At 27.4% G+C, this 15,912-nt stretch overlaps 2 protein-coding genes across 3 annotated transcripts; one reads left to right on the forward strand and one right to left on the reverse strand.

Moving 5' to 3' along the window:
- Positions 1-3,993: 3,993 nt before the first annotated feature.
- Positions 3,994-7,454, reverse strand: LOC145091959 (uncharacterized protein At4g15970-like). The gene is made up of 4 exons (XM_079029802.1): positions 7,140-7,454; positions 5,968-6,333; positions 4,909-5,393; positions 3,994-4,248 (listed from the first exon to the last, which is right to left on the reverse strand). The coding sequence occupies exons 1-4, from the start codon at positions 7,380-7,382 to the stop codon at positions 4,188-4,190; spliced, it is 1,155 nt and encodes a 384-aa protein (XP_078885928.1). The 5' UTR covers positions 7,383-7,454; the 3' UTR covers positions 3,994-4,187.
- A 6,356-nt stretch (positions 7,455-13,810) lies between these two features.
- Positions 13,811-15,361, forward strand: LOC145091960 (adenine phosphoribosyltransferase-like protein, putative (DUF2358)). Of its 2 annotated transcripts, none has more exons than XM_079029803.1 (8): positions 13,811-13,967; positions 14,098-14,228; positions 14,308-14,414; positions 14,495-14,560; positions 14,646-14,728; positions 14,805-14,851; positions 14,923-15,001; positions 15,100-15,361. In XM_079029803.1, exons 1-8 carry the CDS (start codon positions 13,905-13,907, stop codon positions 15,184-15,186), a joined length of 663 nt encoding a protein of 220 aa, XP_078885929.1. In that variant the 5' UTR covers positions 13,811-13,904; the 3' UTR covers positions 15,187-15,361. The 2 variants fall into 2 exon arrangements, with proteins under 2 accessions (XP_078885929.1, XP_078885930.1); XM_079029804.1 differs by having other exon boundaries at positions 13,825-13,967; positions 14,106-14,228.
- The last annotated feature ends 551 nt before the right edge of the window (positions 15,362-15,912 follow it).

Raw genomic sequence — 15,912 nt, forward strand, 5'->3', positions numbered from 1 at the left:
GCATTCTTGTTTTCTAAACTTTAATTGGTATCAGAGCATAGGGTTCGTGAGGACGTTCGACGGCCAGTTTGAGAGTCGGTTTTAAGAAAAGTGTAGCCCTTTGCTGCTGGGCAGATGCAGCGGGAACCAGGTTTGGTTTAAGGGATGTGGATTTTTTTGAGCGCAAGTTGAAGCATCTCAACAGCAGCCTCAATTTTTTTCTCGGGCTTGTTCTAAGGTAGAGAGAGACTAACCGGAGGCGCAGAATAAACGGACAGGAAAACGTCAAAGCGCGTGACTTTGATTCGGTTCATTTTGCGGGTAACGAAAGACAGTAAAGGTGGCCGTGACCTTGTTTTGTTGTTCGGTGGAAAAGTGCTCTCAGAACAAGCTTGATTAAAGAGGTCGGGTTGGTGAAAAGAGATAATAGGATGTTGATCGGGGTTAAAGGATTCTCTTGAAGGACTTAGAGATTCGGGGGTGATTGTTGGAATCCTAAGTCGATGAGGACTTAGAGACCAAGCAATCTAATTTATGAAAAGTTTAGTTTATGACAAGTTTGTCATAAGTTTCCTAGTCTAATACAAGTTGGTTTGTTAGTCTATATATATATATATATATATATATATATACATATACATATATATATATATATATATATATATATATATATGTATATATATATATATATATATATATATATATATATATATATATGTTCATAATCAAGTTTATGATTATGAGAACAGATTGTAAAACATTGGTTTAGAGGGATTTTCCAATTAATCAAAGAGTGAATTTTGGTTATTTTGTTTTGCATTCTTGTTTTCTAAACTTAAGGGCTAAAACCCTATTCTTCTATTTAGATGTAGATAAGCCCTAATTACTATTGTGTGAATTATTGATTTGGATTTATAAAAGTTGATTATATATTATTTTTGGATTAATCATTCTATCGTACTTGTTAAAGTTTCGGTTTTTATTGATTGCATCCGAGTTATATATGATTTATATTATAAATCTGATTATATTAATTTGTATCTTTAATAAGTTTGTGATAATAAACTGTTAGGACTAGAGATTGATTAATTCCTAGGATTAGGTAACACTAATCATTAACTTGAAGCATATAAGAGAGTATTAGTTCAATAAACTGTGTTTGATTTAATCCTTATGAGCATTAAGATTAACCATTAGATTGATTCATTAATAATTCGATCATTAAATTGATTATTTGGTAACTATTTGCATGAACATTGTATCAGTTACTTTATAATCATTAGTATTAATTAATCTAACCAAGATTATTAATCATCTTACAAATCGGTAATCACTTTGTTAAATCTATTGCACTTCCAATAATTTACTCCTAAAAGAAGGGGGAATTCAAAATGTAAATATAAGTACCTCCAAAATATTGTTTTATTCAAGTTCTTAGCTTTGTTTGATTGTCTTAATTGATAGTTGAAATTAAGTTTAAAATTATCAAAAATCTCTTTTATTTTTTTGTTATAAATTAGTTTAATCTGGATAGAATCACACATGTTCCTTTAGTGTTCGACACTCTTATTTACCCTAACTATACTACTACGCGACCAGGTACATTGTCTGTTAGTATGTGATTGTGTAGTTGAGATAGTTGATGATTTATAAAGTTAAAACATGATTATATATAAATATCACACATCAATATGTAAGAGAGAGAGAGAGAGAGGCCAACGACTAGTGCAATCGAGAACTAAAAAACCGAAAGGAAGTGAGATCTTCAAATATCTATACAATATTAGAATGAAAATTTCCCGTGATTGAAATTTTCTCATTAATCATATATATAGTTTTTGGTGTTCTTATTCGTGTAATTTTCATGTTATTACCCAACTTCCTTTTTAGTTTAATTTTATTTTCTGTCGTTTTAAACACACACACACACATATATGTATATATATATATATATATATATATATATATATATATATATATATATATATATATATCATACATACTTATAAAGCTAACATTTTTTTCTTGAATCTCATGCATTTGAAACCCCCATTCTTTTTTCCTTTCACCACATTCATTTGAAACTCCCATGACTTTTCAATTTCTTTATAATAATAATTATAATTTGGTAATTAGGTTAAATAAATATCAAATCTAAAGTGTATTCATATATAAAATAAATTTCAATATTAAAATAATATCTTTAATTCTACTTATAAAATTATGTTTTTTAACTTTTAACATATTATACTTAATTTATTAGTTTTAATATATTGTTGGATGTAAACCATTATCATTTTAAAGGTATAATTTTTGAACAATTTGTATAAAATACTTACATTATTAATTAAAATATAACATTATAGGCTCAACTTAAGTATAAATTTTATTTAACTTAAACAACACAAAGATTATTTTATAAATAGTTAAAAGTGATAAATTGTAGTGTCTTTCTAATAATGATTGTAAGTTGGTTAATAAGGTTAAATAAATATCAAACCTAAAGTGTAATCATAAATAGACTAAATTTCAATTTTAAAATAATGTATTTACTTCTATTTATAAAGTTATTTCTTTAAATTTTAACATATTATACTTGATTTATTAGATTTAAAATGTTGTTGCATGTAAACCATTATCAGTTTAAAGCTACAATTTTTGAACAGTTTGGACAAAATACTTAAATTGTTAATTTAAATATAACATTACAGTGTCAACTTAAATATAAATTTCAGTTCGACTAAAAAAACCAAATAATATTTTGTAAATAGTTAAAAGTGATAAAGTATAGTGATAAATGCAAAAAAACTAAATTGTAATATCAGTTTAACTGAAATATTTTCTAAATATATTTATATAATCGTTAAAAAATTTCAAATAAGTAGCTTAAAATAACTTATAATAACAATAGTTAAAAATAACTCTGTATAAATTATTATATTGTTACCTTTAAAATCAAAAAAATAATGTTTGATGTTTTAAATAATTATAATGATAGAAATTAAAACATTAAGCAAATATATTTTAAAAAATTAGTTAAAAATAACAACTATAAATAATATTAAACCATATATAATATTTAATTTTATTGATGTGTAACTCGCGAGTAGAAGTCATTCAAACGATTGAGATTATGACGTTAATACGTTATAATATATTTATATATTATCATATAATTCAAAATAGTCAATATATTATATATCAAATTAATATATGAATTATTATATCAAATTTAACAACAACGTTAGTATTATATTTTAAAAAATATATATTTGTAAAGACTTCAACTATATAGGTGTTTCTGCGCATTACAATGTCAACTCAAATATAAATTTCAGTTCCATTTAAAAAAACTAAAAAATATTTTGTAAATAGTTAAAAAGTGATAAATTGTAGTGATAAAAGCAAAAACTAAATTGTAATTTCAATTTAACTAAAATATATTTTTATAATCGTTAAAAGTTTCCAAATAAGTAGCTTAAAATAACTTACAATAACAATAGTTAAAAACAACTCTATATAAATGATTATATTGTTAGCTTTAAAATAAAAAAAACAATGTTTGATGTTTTAAATAATGATAATGATAGAAATTAAAACATTAAACAAATAAATTTTAAAAAATTAATTAACAGTAAAAACAATTATAAATAACATCAAATCATATATTATATTAAATTTTATTCATGTGTAACTCGCGGGTAGAAGTCATTCAAACGATTGAGATTATGAAGTTATAATAAATATATATATTATCATATAATTCAAAATAATCAATAAATTATATCAATATAGTATATATAAATTATTATATCAGATTTAGTAATAACGTTATTGTTATATTCAAAAAATCATATATTTGTAAAGACTTCAACTGTATAAATGTTTCTGCGCAACGTGCGGACATTTAACTAGTATACAAATACAAGGTTATGTTATGAGACATGTAGTATAATGGGCTAAAGCCTATACAACCATGGGCTACAAATACATACACTAATAGTGAACATATGAGGCCAGCAAAAATTTACAATTTTTGTATTAACATGTAAGCGAGGTATATAAAACGACATCGTTTTATATTTTGTACAAAGATTGTAATATTATGTCATGTTTACATACATTTAGTTTTCTCAAGAATTATATATGACAATAATCAGTTATGTTTTTTTTCCTACTAAGATGTTCACCGTTTTGTTTGCCCCCGATCAACTCTTACTTCCATGATGATCTTTTTTCTTGGCAACACGAGGCCTATTGAACGAGCCTCTACAAAATGCACTTAATGATTAGGATTTATATGTATAACAAACATAACAAAATCTAGAGCTTTTAAAGAATTTGAATTAGTTTCATGTTCAAAAATATATAATTAAGGGATTCACAGTTCTTTTGCTATGCAACCACACATAACCAAACCGTTATATATTGAATTTATCAATATTGTGTTCAGATCATATACTTATTAAGTCGAGTTAGACTGAAATTAAAATGCGACTGATATTTTTACAAGAAGTCAGGTTATAGTTTACCACTTTTTCAATTCCTAGACCCTAGTTATGTTTTTTAACAAGAAATATATGCATATTATTATTTATAGTAATATATAGTCAACAATGTATGCATACAAATCTTCAAATTCCATCTTATATATGGTAATTTTTTTTAGATATGATTAGAAAAAAATACAGTTTATTTTATCATTCTATTAATTAATGCAATATAAGTACGTAATTTGAATCATTTAATGTAACAAACTTAATCTTTTACCTACTATGCAAAAATTGTTGGGTAAAATCGTAAAAACGTTTAAGTTTTGTGACTAAATGATAAAAAAAAAAATAGTAATTTATTACGTTTAAGATTAGAAAAAAGATATTTCATGATGAATTGATAAAATAGTAAAACTACAGAGAAAAAAAAAAGTACCTGCAGGATTGAGGAACCGTCCAAGAAACGGTGTGAACCTTGGTCGTTTGATTCACGAACGATTGCATGTATTTTCGCCAATCTTGAAGCATGATTCCAAGATCATGAACCTTGTTCTCTAACCCAACACAACAATTCGCATGCATGGTGCACACCTTGTCAAAATCTTTACTCGGCTCACAAAATCCACCGAAAAACATTGTATCAAGAAACCGGATTTGTAGCCCATTGTCTTGAATGAAAGGGTCAAACTTGATCTTATTGAACACATCTTGATCATGTAGACCTGGATAAGTTAACCTTGATTCGAACCAATATTTGTAAAATTGAATAGTCTTTTTGTTTGACTTTACATAAGTGAAACCTCCATTTGGCAAATTGTTTAGATCAAATGGGTTCCCTCTGAAGTAATCACAAGCAATTTGGAAATCACCGTCTTCATGGAAGTGTGGAAATGGATCCCTAAACCACATTATGTCTGCGTCCTGCTCGAAAAAAAAAAGATTTATAAATTAAGCATCTAATGAAATTATACTAGTTAATTATATAAAATTACAATATGTTGATTGCATATTCCAAATGAAAATAACAGTTAACAAAATATGAATAGTTATCTTATTAATGGCTTAGTTTACCAAAATACAAAATTTTAGTTTTTTAACAGAAAAATTCTGATTATTAGATAAAAAGATCAAATCAACTTTTTTGTCCCATTTCACATATTTTTACTCAATAATTTGTCATTTCTTTTAAGAACATTTCTGTAAATTTGGTCAAGGTATTAGAACTTTTCTTAAAAATAACACAACTATGCACAAAATCCTTCGGAAAATCATAATATTTTGATTAAATTTATGGAAAAGCTCTTATGCTTTTTAACAGAAAATGACAAATTACCGGGTAAATTATGTGAAACCAGACTAAATTGCTAATTTGAATTATTTTTTATCTAGTAATCGTAACTTTTCATTTAAAAAAATTAGGATTTTTCTATAAACTTGCCCAAAATAATAAAACTTTTATGGAGAATTTTCCAAATATGAAAGCAAAGAGCATTACCGTGAAAAGAAAGTTGTAGCCTAAATCTAGAATACTACGTAAGAAGTCGATTCTTCTCCACATCATTTTCAGATAATCGGCTGCCATAAAATATGCCTCTTCTGAAAAATCCATCCCTTCGGTACTAAGATTGTAACAATGTGGGTGCAACTTCAAGCAACGAGTGTATGCTTTTTGGTCCATAGCTATAACGACTAAGTGCTTCAAAAACCTTTGTGTTTGATTTCCGATTTTAAAGCTTTCTAGAAATAGATCAAACATAGAGTTTGGTTCCACCCATGCATCGTTTAGAGTAGTTAGTATTATCGTATTGTTACTTGTTGCAGCTCTTTTGAGTATGCTTTTCAATTCATCTGCTTTGTTCTCCTATACAATTCAACAATTAAAAAGTAAAAAGAAAGTAGCATATAATAAAATTCAATTTTTTTGAAAATTCAAAGCTATACTTCGTCAATGCAGCCAGCTATTCTAGAATTTGCAACTTGTTTTAGAAAATATAAAATAATCTAATTTTATTTAAAGATTTGTATTAATTTATAGGATTTTCATTACACCTTATTATATCAAAATGCCAAGCATCAAACCTAATCTAATGATTCAGGAAGTGGTTCATGACTCATGAGATGATGTAGAAAGTGTAATAGTACTTATCCATAATTATTCTAATCTAGATTGAAACATGTTATAGATTTCTTGTAAAATTTCATATTATATTAGGATGTAATTAATATATATATATATATATATATATATATATATATATATATATATATATAATGTTGTAAATTTCATAAAAATGGTAAACCGTATTATGTAAACTTAATTAGCATTGCACATCAATCACAACTATCCACCTATCTCACGTAATGACAATGAATTCATGATCTTGTAATTATCGTACATGCATATAAAAATATTTGTATAACAAAAACGATACAAGTTATAAACGAAAGTAGATTAATTATAAACGCCACACATATATATGTCATTCTCAACTAACGTTATTTATAGCAACGCTTATGTGTAGTACTCAACATGATTAATCTAATTATATTGTTCTTAAAACTATATATACAACATGAACACGTTATAACAAAACCTAAAAATATTCATTATACATAGATATCAAGAAATCATATATGTATACTTTTCAATGAAGATGAAATACTTACTGATGAATTGATCCCAAACGAATTATAGTTGAATGGAAACCGTAGAGAAGGAGAAGATTGATAAAGAAGCAAGCACGAAAATGCCACCAAAGCAAAGATGATCACCAATTTTGGAGTTTGAAGGAGGAAATTAGAGGGAAGAGGGAGGAAGAAGTGGTGGTGGTGGTGTGTTGACTCCGATGGTGGAGGCGTGTCATGTTGATGACCGGCAACCGCCGTGTTGGTTCCAGTTTCTAATCCCATATACGGTGGTAGAAGCCTGGTAGGTTGTTTAGTGTCTTGTTCCTTGTTCCTTGGGTGGGGTTGTATGTATTTAATGAAGGCGACGCTAATCCTCTTTATAATATACAATTAGTGGTCAACTAATAAGGCTAAGGTAATGACAAGGAGGTGCTATTATTTCATACATTAATTAAATTTAAAAAAATGGGGTTTTATATTTTTGGTTATAGTATAATATTCAAATTAACTTTTTTTTATTTATATATGACCATATATAAAAAAAAGTAGAGCTTACGCAAAAGGCGAAAGGCGTGTTCGCTTTTAAATCTATATTCTAAAATTATAGTGTTTTTATTTTCAAACATCTCATGCTACCTGAGATTTAATTAAAAAGATTTATTCTGGAAGTTTTATAATGGATAATATGATAACTACATCTAAATAATTTTTTTCTAAGCGAGACAAATTATAAACAGAATGGGCAAAAGATTGTTTTTTAAAAGTGAAGAAATGAACGGATGTTTTCTTAGTATTTAGGAGCGTATTGTTTTTATATTTTATAAGAACGACTAGGTTGACCTTTGACTTATATTTATTTGAAGATATTGAGTTTGAGTTTTGGTGTCTTTATCACTTGTGGCGTGTTTGGGATTTGCTTGGTATTGGGCGTTTGGGATTTCTTTGAGATATCTATTGCATTTTAACACCATTAATAAATAGTTTTAATGTTGAAAAGGATGAATGTTTTATTTATTTAAATAAATAGTTTTTATAAATGGTGGTTATTAAGAAATTAAATATCCTTGTACTTTTTATCCTATTATTTATTTATTAATTAATTTAAGTTTGTTTTAGATGTTAAATTTGTATATTTATTATTATCTTAAATAGGTAGAAATTAAATATTTTTCTACTTTTTGTTCTTATTATTTTCCTATTTATTTTAGACAATGACACGTTCAATTTAATTTTTATTTGATTGAGATGTTAAATAGATAGGAAAAAAAATAAAAACAAAAAATAGAAGGATATTTAATTTCTCTTATCTAAAATAATTTATGACTTATTTAAACTAAATTATGGTATGAACCTTATTATAAGTATATGGCTATATATATCCTACCCTAATAAAAAAACTTATTAACTTATTGCAATTTTATACTTGCTAAGCTAATTTAAATACTATTTTTTTAAATTTTGTTTTAACGTCAAAAAAATTAATAAACACTTTTACATATAAACATAAGTTGTTTTAAGTAATATTACAAAATAAATTGTTGATTATATATTCGACAATAGGCCCTTAACTTATTCTTCAATTTTAAAATTCATGTGTTTGTATCAACCTTTCATCCTTGCTTAGACATTTCTTTTATGTTTAACGTTAATCGTCATTGTTTTTTTGTTTTATAAAAATCACATATATATAAAAATCACAAAATAACCAAAATAAAAAAGAATTTACTACTTCAGGTATGTTATTCATGATAACGGTTAGGTGAAAGATGAAGCTCGCATGCAAACTCAAGCCTATTTCTATGTGCTTGTTATGTCATCAATGTCGCATTTGTAGAATATATAGGTGAAAGTTAATTTGATATGTGAACTCGTATAATTTTTATATTATGAATATCTCAAAAAGTTAATGTCATAAATTGGCAATGAATTATTTCTATTTATGTCAATAAACTTTTAATGAAACGGTCAAGCCTGTTTCTATGTGCTTGTTATAAGTTGTCATCAATGTCGCATTTGTAGAATATATAGGCGAAAGTTAATTTGATATGTGAATCCGTACAATTTTTATATTATGCATATCTCAAAAAGTTAATGCCATAGATCGGCAATTTTGACTCTTTTGACGGGTTATTGTTATGAAACTATAGGAAGACAAGTAGACGATAATAAAAAACCAATTTTATAGGGATTTTTATATAAAAGTTCTTAAATTTGTCATATTTTACTGGTTATGTTTCTGTAACCATTTCATGTTTGTTGTAAAAAAAATCATTTTTACAATTGTTTTTCTTTAGAATGGCTACAAACACATACATACTATACTACTCTTAATCTACACCTTTCATCTCAAGTGAGACTTGAAACTCAACTTCTAACTAGGGACACTTATCCGTCAACTCCTAATACCACTAGACCAAGAGCCTTTCGGTCATTTTTACAATTGTTTAATGTAAATATAATAACATATTCCCAACATACCATGAAATCAAATTAACAAAAAAAATCTGAAGCTTACAATTCTTTAATGTTTTTTTTCACTTTAAATATGTTTTCCATATTATACGTATTAATACAGAAAAAATTGTATTTATATACAAAAAAAAAGTTTAACTAAACATCATATACATATGTTTTTTAAGAGTATAAATATGCATTTTATGTATAAGCTAAAAGTAACCATATAGGATTGTGAGGCTCGTAAATACATTTTCGTGCATATATATATATATATATATATATATATATATATATATATATATATATATATATATATATATATATATATATATATATATATATATATATATATATATATATATATATATATATATATATATATATATGAGAGTTCAGTTGAGAAAAAAAAATTGAGAATGGGTCAGCCAATCATTTATTTTTACCGCAAAAATCTCCAACGTACTGGCGGAAATTAGAAATGAATACACATGTGTTTTCCAACAAAACATATTATCCTTAAAATATGTTAATCATTACCTTAATATATACAAAAAACATAGTTTTTTTCGTATTTTTTTAAATTTTTATAAGCTATTTTTATCAAAAAATGATTTTAAATATACCAAAATTCATGATTTTTTATTTGCTACAAATAGACACCCATATTGATATAGTTTTAAGATAAAATAATTTTTTTTTTATATTTTTAGCTATCGTTATTCATAAGTGAATAAAATGCATCAGGTTTATTATAGTACATTCGTTATGAATAAAAAGTTTGCTTTTTTTTTTTTTTACAATTTAAGCATCATTCATATATGAATATAGCATATAATAAACATAATATATTCATATTTTAATATTGGACGATGCATTCATTTGTGAATATTAACATAGTATATTCACTTATGAATATTAGATAGTATATTCACTTATGAGTATTAAATGATATTTCATATGTGAATATTACATAGTATTACATGGTATATCACATGTGAATATTACATAGTATATTCACTTATGAATATTAGATTATATATTCACTTATGAATATTACACAGTATATCCATATATGAATATTACAAGGTATATTCACTTGTGAATATATTCACTTATGAATATTTGAAGGTATTTTGACAAATATATATAATTTTTATATGTTATTCACATATGAATAACATATAGACTTGCATATTTGTTTTGTATTTTTAATAATCATATACTGATTCAGGTGAGAAAACATATTCATATTTGAATATAATGTGATAATTTAATTTATGTATTTCATCAAACAGTTGGAGTGCATACAAGTTAACTATTTTAAAAATGTTAAAAACATCAAGTTATCAATTCCAAATTATCATATACTTCTGATTTCGACTTCAGATGCGACATCCTATGTCTGATCGATTTCTCATTTTGATTTTGATTTCCGAAAATCCGATTGGGAACCTGTGAGTACCGATTCTAAATCCCTCAATGTCGACTATAACTGCGAGTCCAGAACTTCGATTCCAATTTCATGAATAGCAAAGAAATTCCGGTTTAGTTGAAGAAATATGAATGATTATTGAAGGTTGGAGGAAAATTTTTGATGATGAACGAACTGTTATCGAATTCTCTATAGTTACTTATTTGGGATTGAAGGTTATTACGATATTTACAAGTTTGTCACCGTGTCTTTTATGTTTAGATTAAATGAGTGGCTGAGAATCATTCCCCCATTCTCAACTTTTTTTATTTTCTCAATTGAACCCACCTATATATATATATATATATATATATATATATATATATATATATATATATATATATATATATATATATATATATATATATATATATATATATATATATATATATATATATATATATCGTAATGAAAAGAAAACTAAAAACTAAAACTAGTTATAATATTAACATGTAGTTAACATGTAGCATGCCGAAATATTCGCATCAATAAATTATCAATTCAGGTACTTACTACCATAAAATATAAAACATTATTAGACAAATCGTTACATTTAAAATAATAATTACAGATTAGCACTCTTACTTAAATAAAAGAAACCAGGTGCTTAACCGTCTGCCTCGTGGTCATGTGGCTGAAACTTATTTTTCTTAATTGATATTTTTATATTTTTTTCAATTACATTAGAAAGTTTATTAATCCAAAGTGAGAAATGGTCAATTTTCAATTAGAAGTAAGAAATAATCAGCAGTTAAGTTTTTACATTATATGTTGCTAGGATGAATAATCGATAATCAACAACAATAAAGATGTGAAGAAAATAAATAAAACAAGATATATTAATGTAATCCACACCGATGAAGTAGCCAAAATTTTATTTTAGGATAAACCAAATAGCTTACAAAATATAAACAAGTAGCAAAATACTTCTGGTAACAAAATGTAACAATGTATAATTTTAAAGTAAACTGTTCGCTTAAGTTTGAAGAAATTGATTAATTAAGATAATAAAAAAAATATTAATATACGAACCTAATGACAAAGAATTCAGTGTGAAGACTGAATGCAATTTGATCTATTCAAAATTTGTATGTGGTGAGCCATTTCACAATTCACAGCCTTAAGGTTTCCTATTCAAAAGAAATAAAAATTCTATATAATATATATTTCAATTCAAATTTGTGTGTGGTGAGCTAATACCCACTATTTCACCCATATAGTTATGCCTCTAATCCATATATTCATAGATGAGCTAAGGAGTGATTTTATTATATTTTTATAAATACATACATCGGACACACATTTTTTGTCACGGAGGTTACAAACATACATAGGTCCTGTTTATATTGATAAAGTTGATATAATTATGCTTGTGGGTCAAACCTAAGACATAATCAACTGAAACAAGTCTTTTCGTCCGAGCACCGCATGTAGGCTACTCGACACCACACACCTACTTCTCAAGGATCGCATGACTTGCCCCCGAGCACCATATGTATTGTCTCAAACATTGCAATCCACATCGTAGAGCATCGCGACTGCGGCTACAGCTGCCAACGCATACTGAAATGCATTCCTTGGCTTGAGCACAACAAACCCAATTTGCTAAATCTTAAAAGCAATCATGAGATCAGATGAGAGACCAAACTCTAAAATTCAACATTTATGTACCCAGTACCATTTACACAAAAATATAATGGCAAGAAATTTTTTACCAGTGTTGTGTATAGCCCTATAAGTCCTCTAAATTTGTGTTTTTCTCATATTGAGTTTGGTGGTCATTTGGCCATATCCAATGGTTCTTTATGAAAATGCATAAGAGTGTTAGACGATACAATGTGATACTAATTGTGTTTTAACTTATCTTAATTAGTGACTTTTTAGGAATTGACAAAAAGGTGACTCTTAGCCAAAGGTTGAGGGTTCAAGCCATTTTTCATACAAAATATGTAGATTTAAGAGTAAGGTAGTACATGTGTGTGTCTTAATCGTTCTATTAAAATTAGTGTTTTTTAATTAAGTGATGATATTATGTTTAATTGTCTATATAGATGTTATTGACTATCCACACTTTAATGAATCATTTTGGATAACTATTTATTCAAAGTAAGGTGACTACATATTATATATTGATCTAACCCTTACAATGGGAGCCTAACATCATGTTAAATTACATTAATGGAGGAGTTATTGGGGTTGCTCGATAAATAATGTCGATACAATTCATTTGTAAGGAATCATTACACCATGTTTGGTAGTGATCATAAGTTGAACTATAGTTAAGATTAAGAATGAATCCGATATCAAAATGATTTTATATATGAATTTTCATTTATTTCATATCATGTTAGTAATTACAATCATATAACAAAATCATTTTTTTATTGTTTTATCTTTACTTGTTTTATTCGTATTCGTGATTTCACATTTTGTTAACTCTAAACCCTGTGGATGCAACCCTTACTTCCGCTATTACAATTCATTTTCTAGTAGTAGTAGTAGTAGGTTTACAACTACAATAATATTTTTTGCTTTCGAAAACAACAATTCTAATCCACATTTCAAGCGTGACCCTCCCACCTACGGTGTATCACTTCTCAGTTCTCATTGTTATTCTTAAGATGCTGCTTCTGAAAATCATAAGAACCAAAGGTGAAATTTTGTCTAAATTAAAAGATTATTTGGTTGTGTGCAAATTATACGAATAAAATAGAAAAGTAAAAGAGAAAACTATGGGATTTTGGTACAAGCATTTGGGCTAAACAAAACAGCCCATTTGTTCAGCAATGTAAGTATGAAAGTATGAAACAACCTGGACCTTACACGTTGCTTTACATGTAACGAAAGAATCCGGCAGAAAGACGGTGACGATAAACATGGCGGGAGCCATCTGCTTCCATGCGCGGTTGCCGTTACAGCTTACGCAGCCCCAACAACGGGTATCGCTTTTTACTCGCTTGCGGTTTTCTCTTTTCAAATTCGATAAAAGTTCAGAACATACGCTCGATTTTCGTTACGCTTGATTGGGTATTTTACAATCAAAACCCTTGATAATTTTTTCCTGGAAAGCTCTACAGAGGCTTCGTAAAGCGTAATGGTTTTCGGTGTTCGAAGAGTAATGATGCCCCACAACTATTGAAGGTTGTTGTTAGTGGAGCTACAGAAATCCTAAGGCTCTTATCTTCCTTCAACAAAAATGAGTAAGAACTGTCGATTTGGTTCCAAATTTTGATCATGTAATTTCGAGGTCATTAATTCCTCTTCTTCTTATTATTGCAGATTATATGAAATGGTTCCTGAACAGAAATATGAAACATCTGCATCTTCCTTAGATGATATAATGATGATATTGAAATCAGATTATGACAATGCTTATTTCGTCACAGGTACCTTCTTTCGTTTATTTACTCCTGTTCATACAATAAACATTTATATGCGCAATCAAATTGTTATTGATTGATTTCAGGAAATTTTACTTCTGGAATTTATACAGACGATTGTATCTTTGAAGATCCAACCATTAGATTCCGTGGTAAGACGGCTTAAAATCTGTTTTTTCTTTGCTTCCCCTTCAATGATTCTTCATACGTATTAAATCCCCATATGCATCCCTCCAGGGAAGGAGTTGTACTCTCGCAACTTGAAATTGCTTGTACCTTTCTTCGAACATCCATCAATCTCATTACAAAGCATCAAGAAAGTACTTTTTCTCTACAAGTTAAACTCTTATATGAACATATTTCCATTGATGACTTCAAAGGAACATCATGATGCAGGTTATCAACAGTGAAACAGAGTCTGTAATGGCGTCATGGAGACTAAGGTGCTTAGCTACTTGTAACTCATCTATAATGTCGGATCATTTGAAATGTATTTACAAACTGAAATCTGCAGGACGTATCTTAAATTACCTTGGAGGCCTCTCATTTTGATTGATGGGATTACAATCTATGATTTGGATAATCGATTTAGGGTAAGCCAACTTGAATAAATAAAATTTTTGTTTGCATTAAAATGTTTGATAAATTAGATTTTGGTGTTGGTGTCACTGTTTAATTTGTAAATTAGCAGATTGTTAAGCATGTGGAGAGTTGGAGTGTTTCCCCTCTTGAAGCAATCGGCCAGATATTCACCCCTAGCTCTGGCAGACCAGTTTAATTTGGTAAAAACTACCAAGCATTTAAATGAAATTGTGTATACTAAAAAATAAAATGTGTATATCATGAATAGTTTATTGCTTAAATTAAGTTTTGTTTCACATGAGAGATTATAGATTGTATTTTTGTTTTCTTTTGTATTCTGGAAGTCTTGAAAAATCCTATTCATTATGTCATCCCAGAATCCATGTATGATTGCAATTAGACCTGTTAAACGTGTCGTGTCGGGTTCGTGTCTTGTCAAGACATTAAACGGGGTGAAAGGGCTTGACCTTAACCCGACCCGTTTAATTATCGTGTCGTGCCGTGTCAATCCGTCTATTTTCGTGTCGGTTTCGTGTCGGGTTTCGGGTTAAGGTTTAGATCTTGTAAATATGCTGTGTCATGTCGGGTTGAAATATTTTAAAGGTTCGAAAGTAGGAGTTGTGGAGGCAAAAAGGAAAAAGTGAAACACTGAAGTTATGGGATGAAATGACAAAATTTATAGTAAGTTAAGAAGGAAAAATGAAAATAGTTAAAGTTGGGGAGCAAAAGGATAGGTGGTGATGATGACTAAAAGTCTATAACATATAATATATTTATAAAAATAATTAAGTAGCTTTGAAAATTTGAATATTACTTCTAGTTCTCGAGTTTGCCCACTATAAGTCTATAACATATAATATATTTATGAAAAAATGAAATTTATAATAAATAATATATAATTAAACGGGTCATCTTCGAGTCA

The sequence above is a fragment of the Lactuca serriola genome, chromosome 3 (assembly GCF_051521515.1).
Source record: "Lactuca serriola cultivar US96UC23 chromosome 3, Lser_US96UC23_V15, whole genome shotgun sequence".
Classification (NCBI taxonomy): domain Eukaryota; kingdom Viridiplantae; phylum Streptophyta; class Magnoliopsida; order Asterales; family Asteraceae; genus Lactuca; species Lactuca serriola.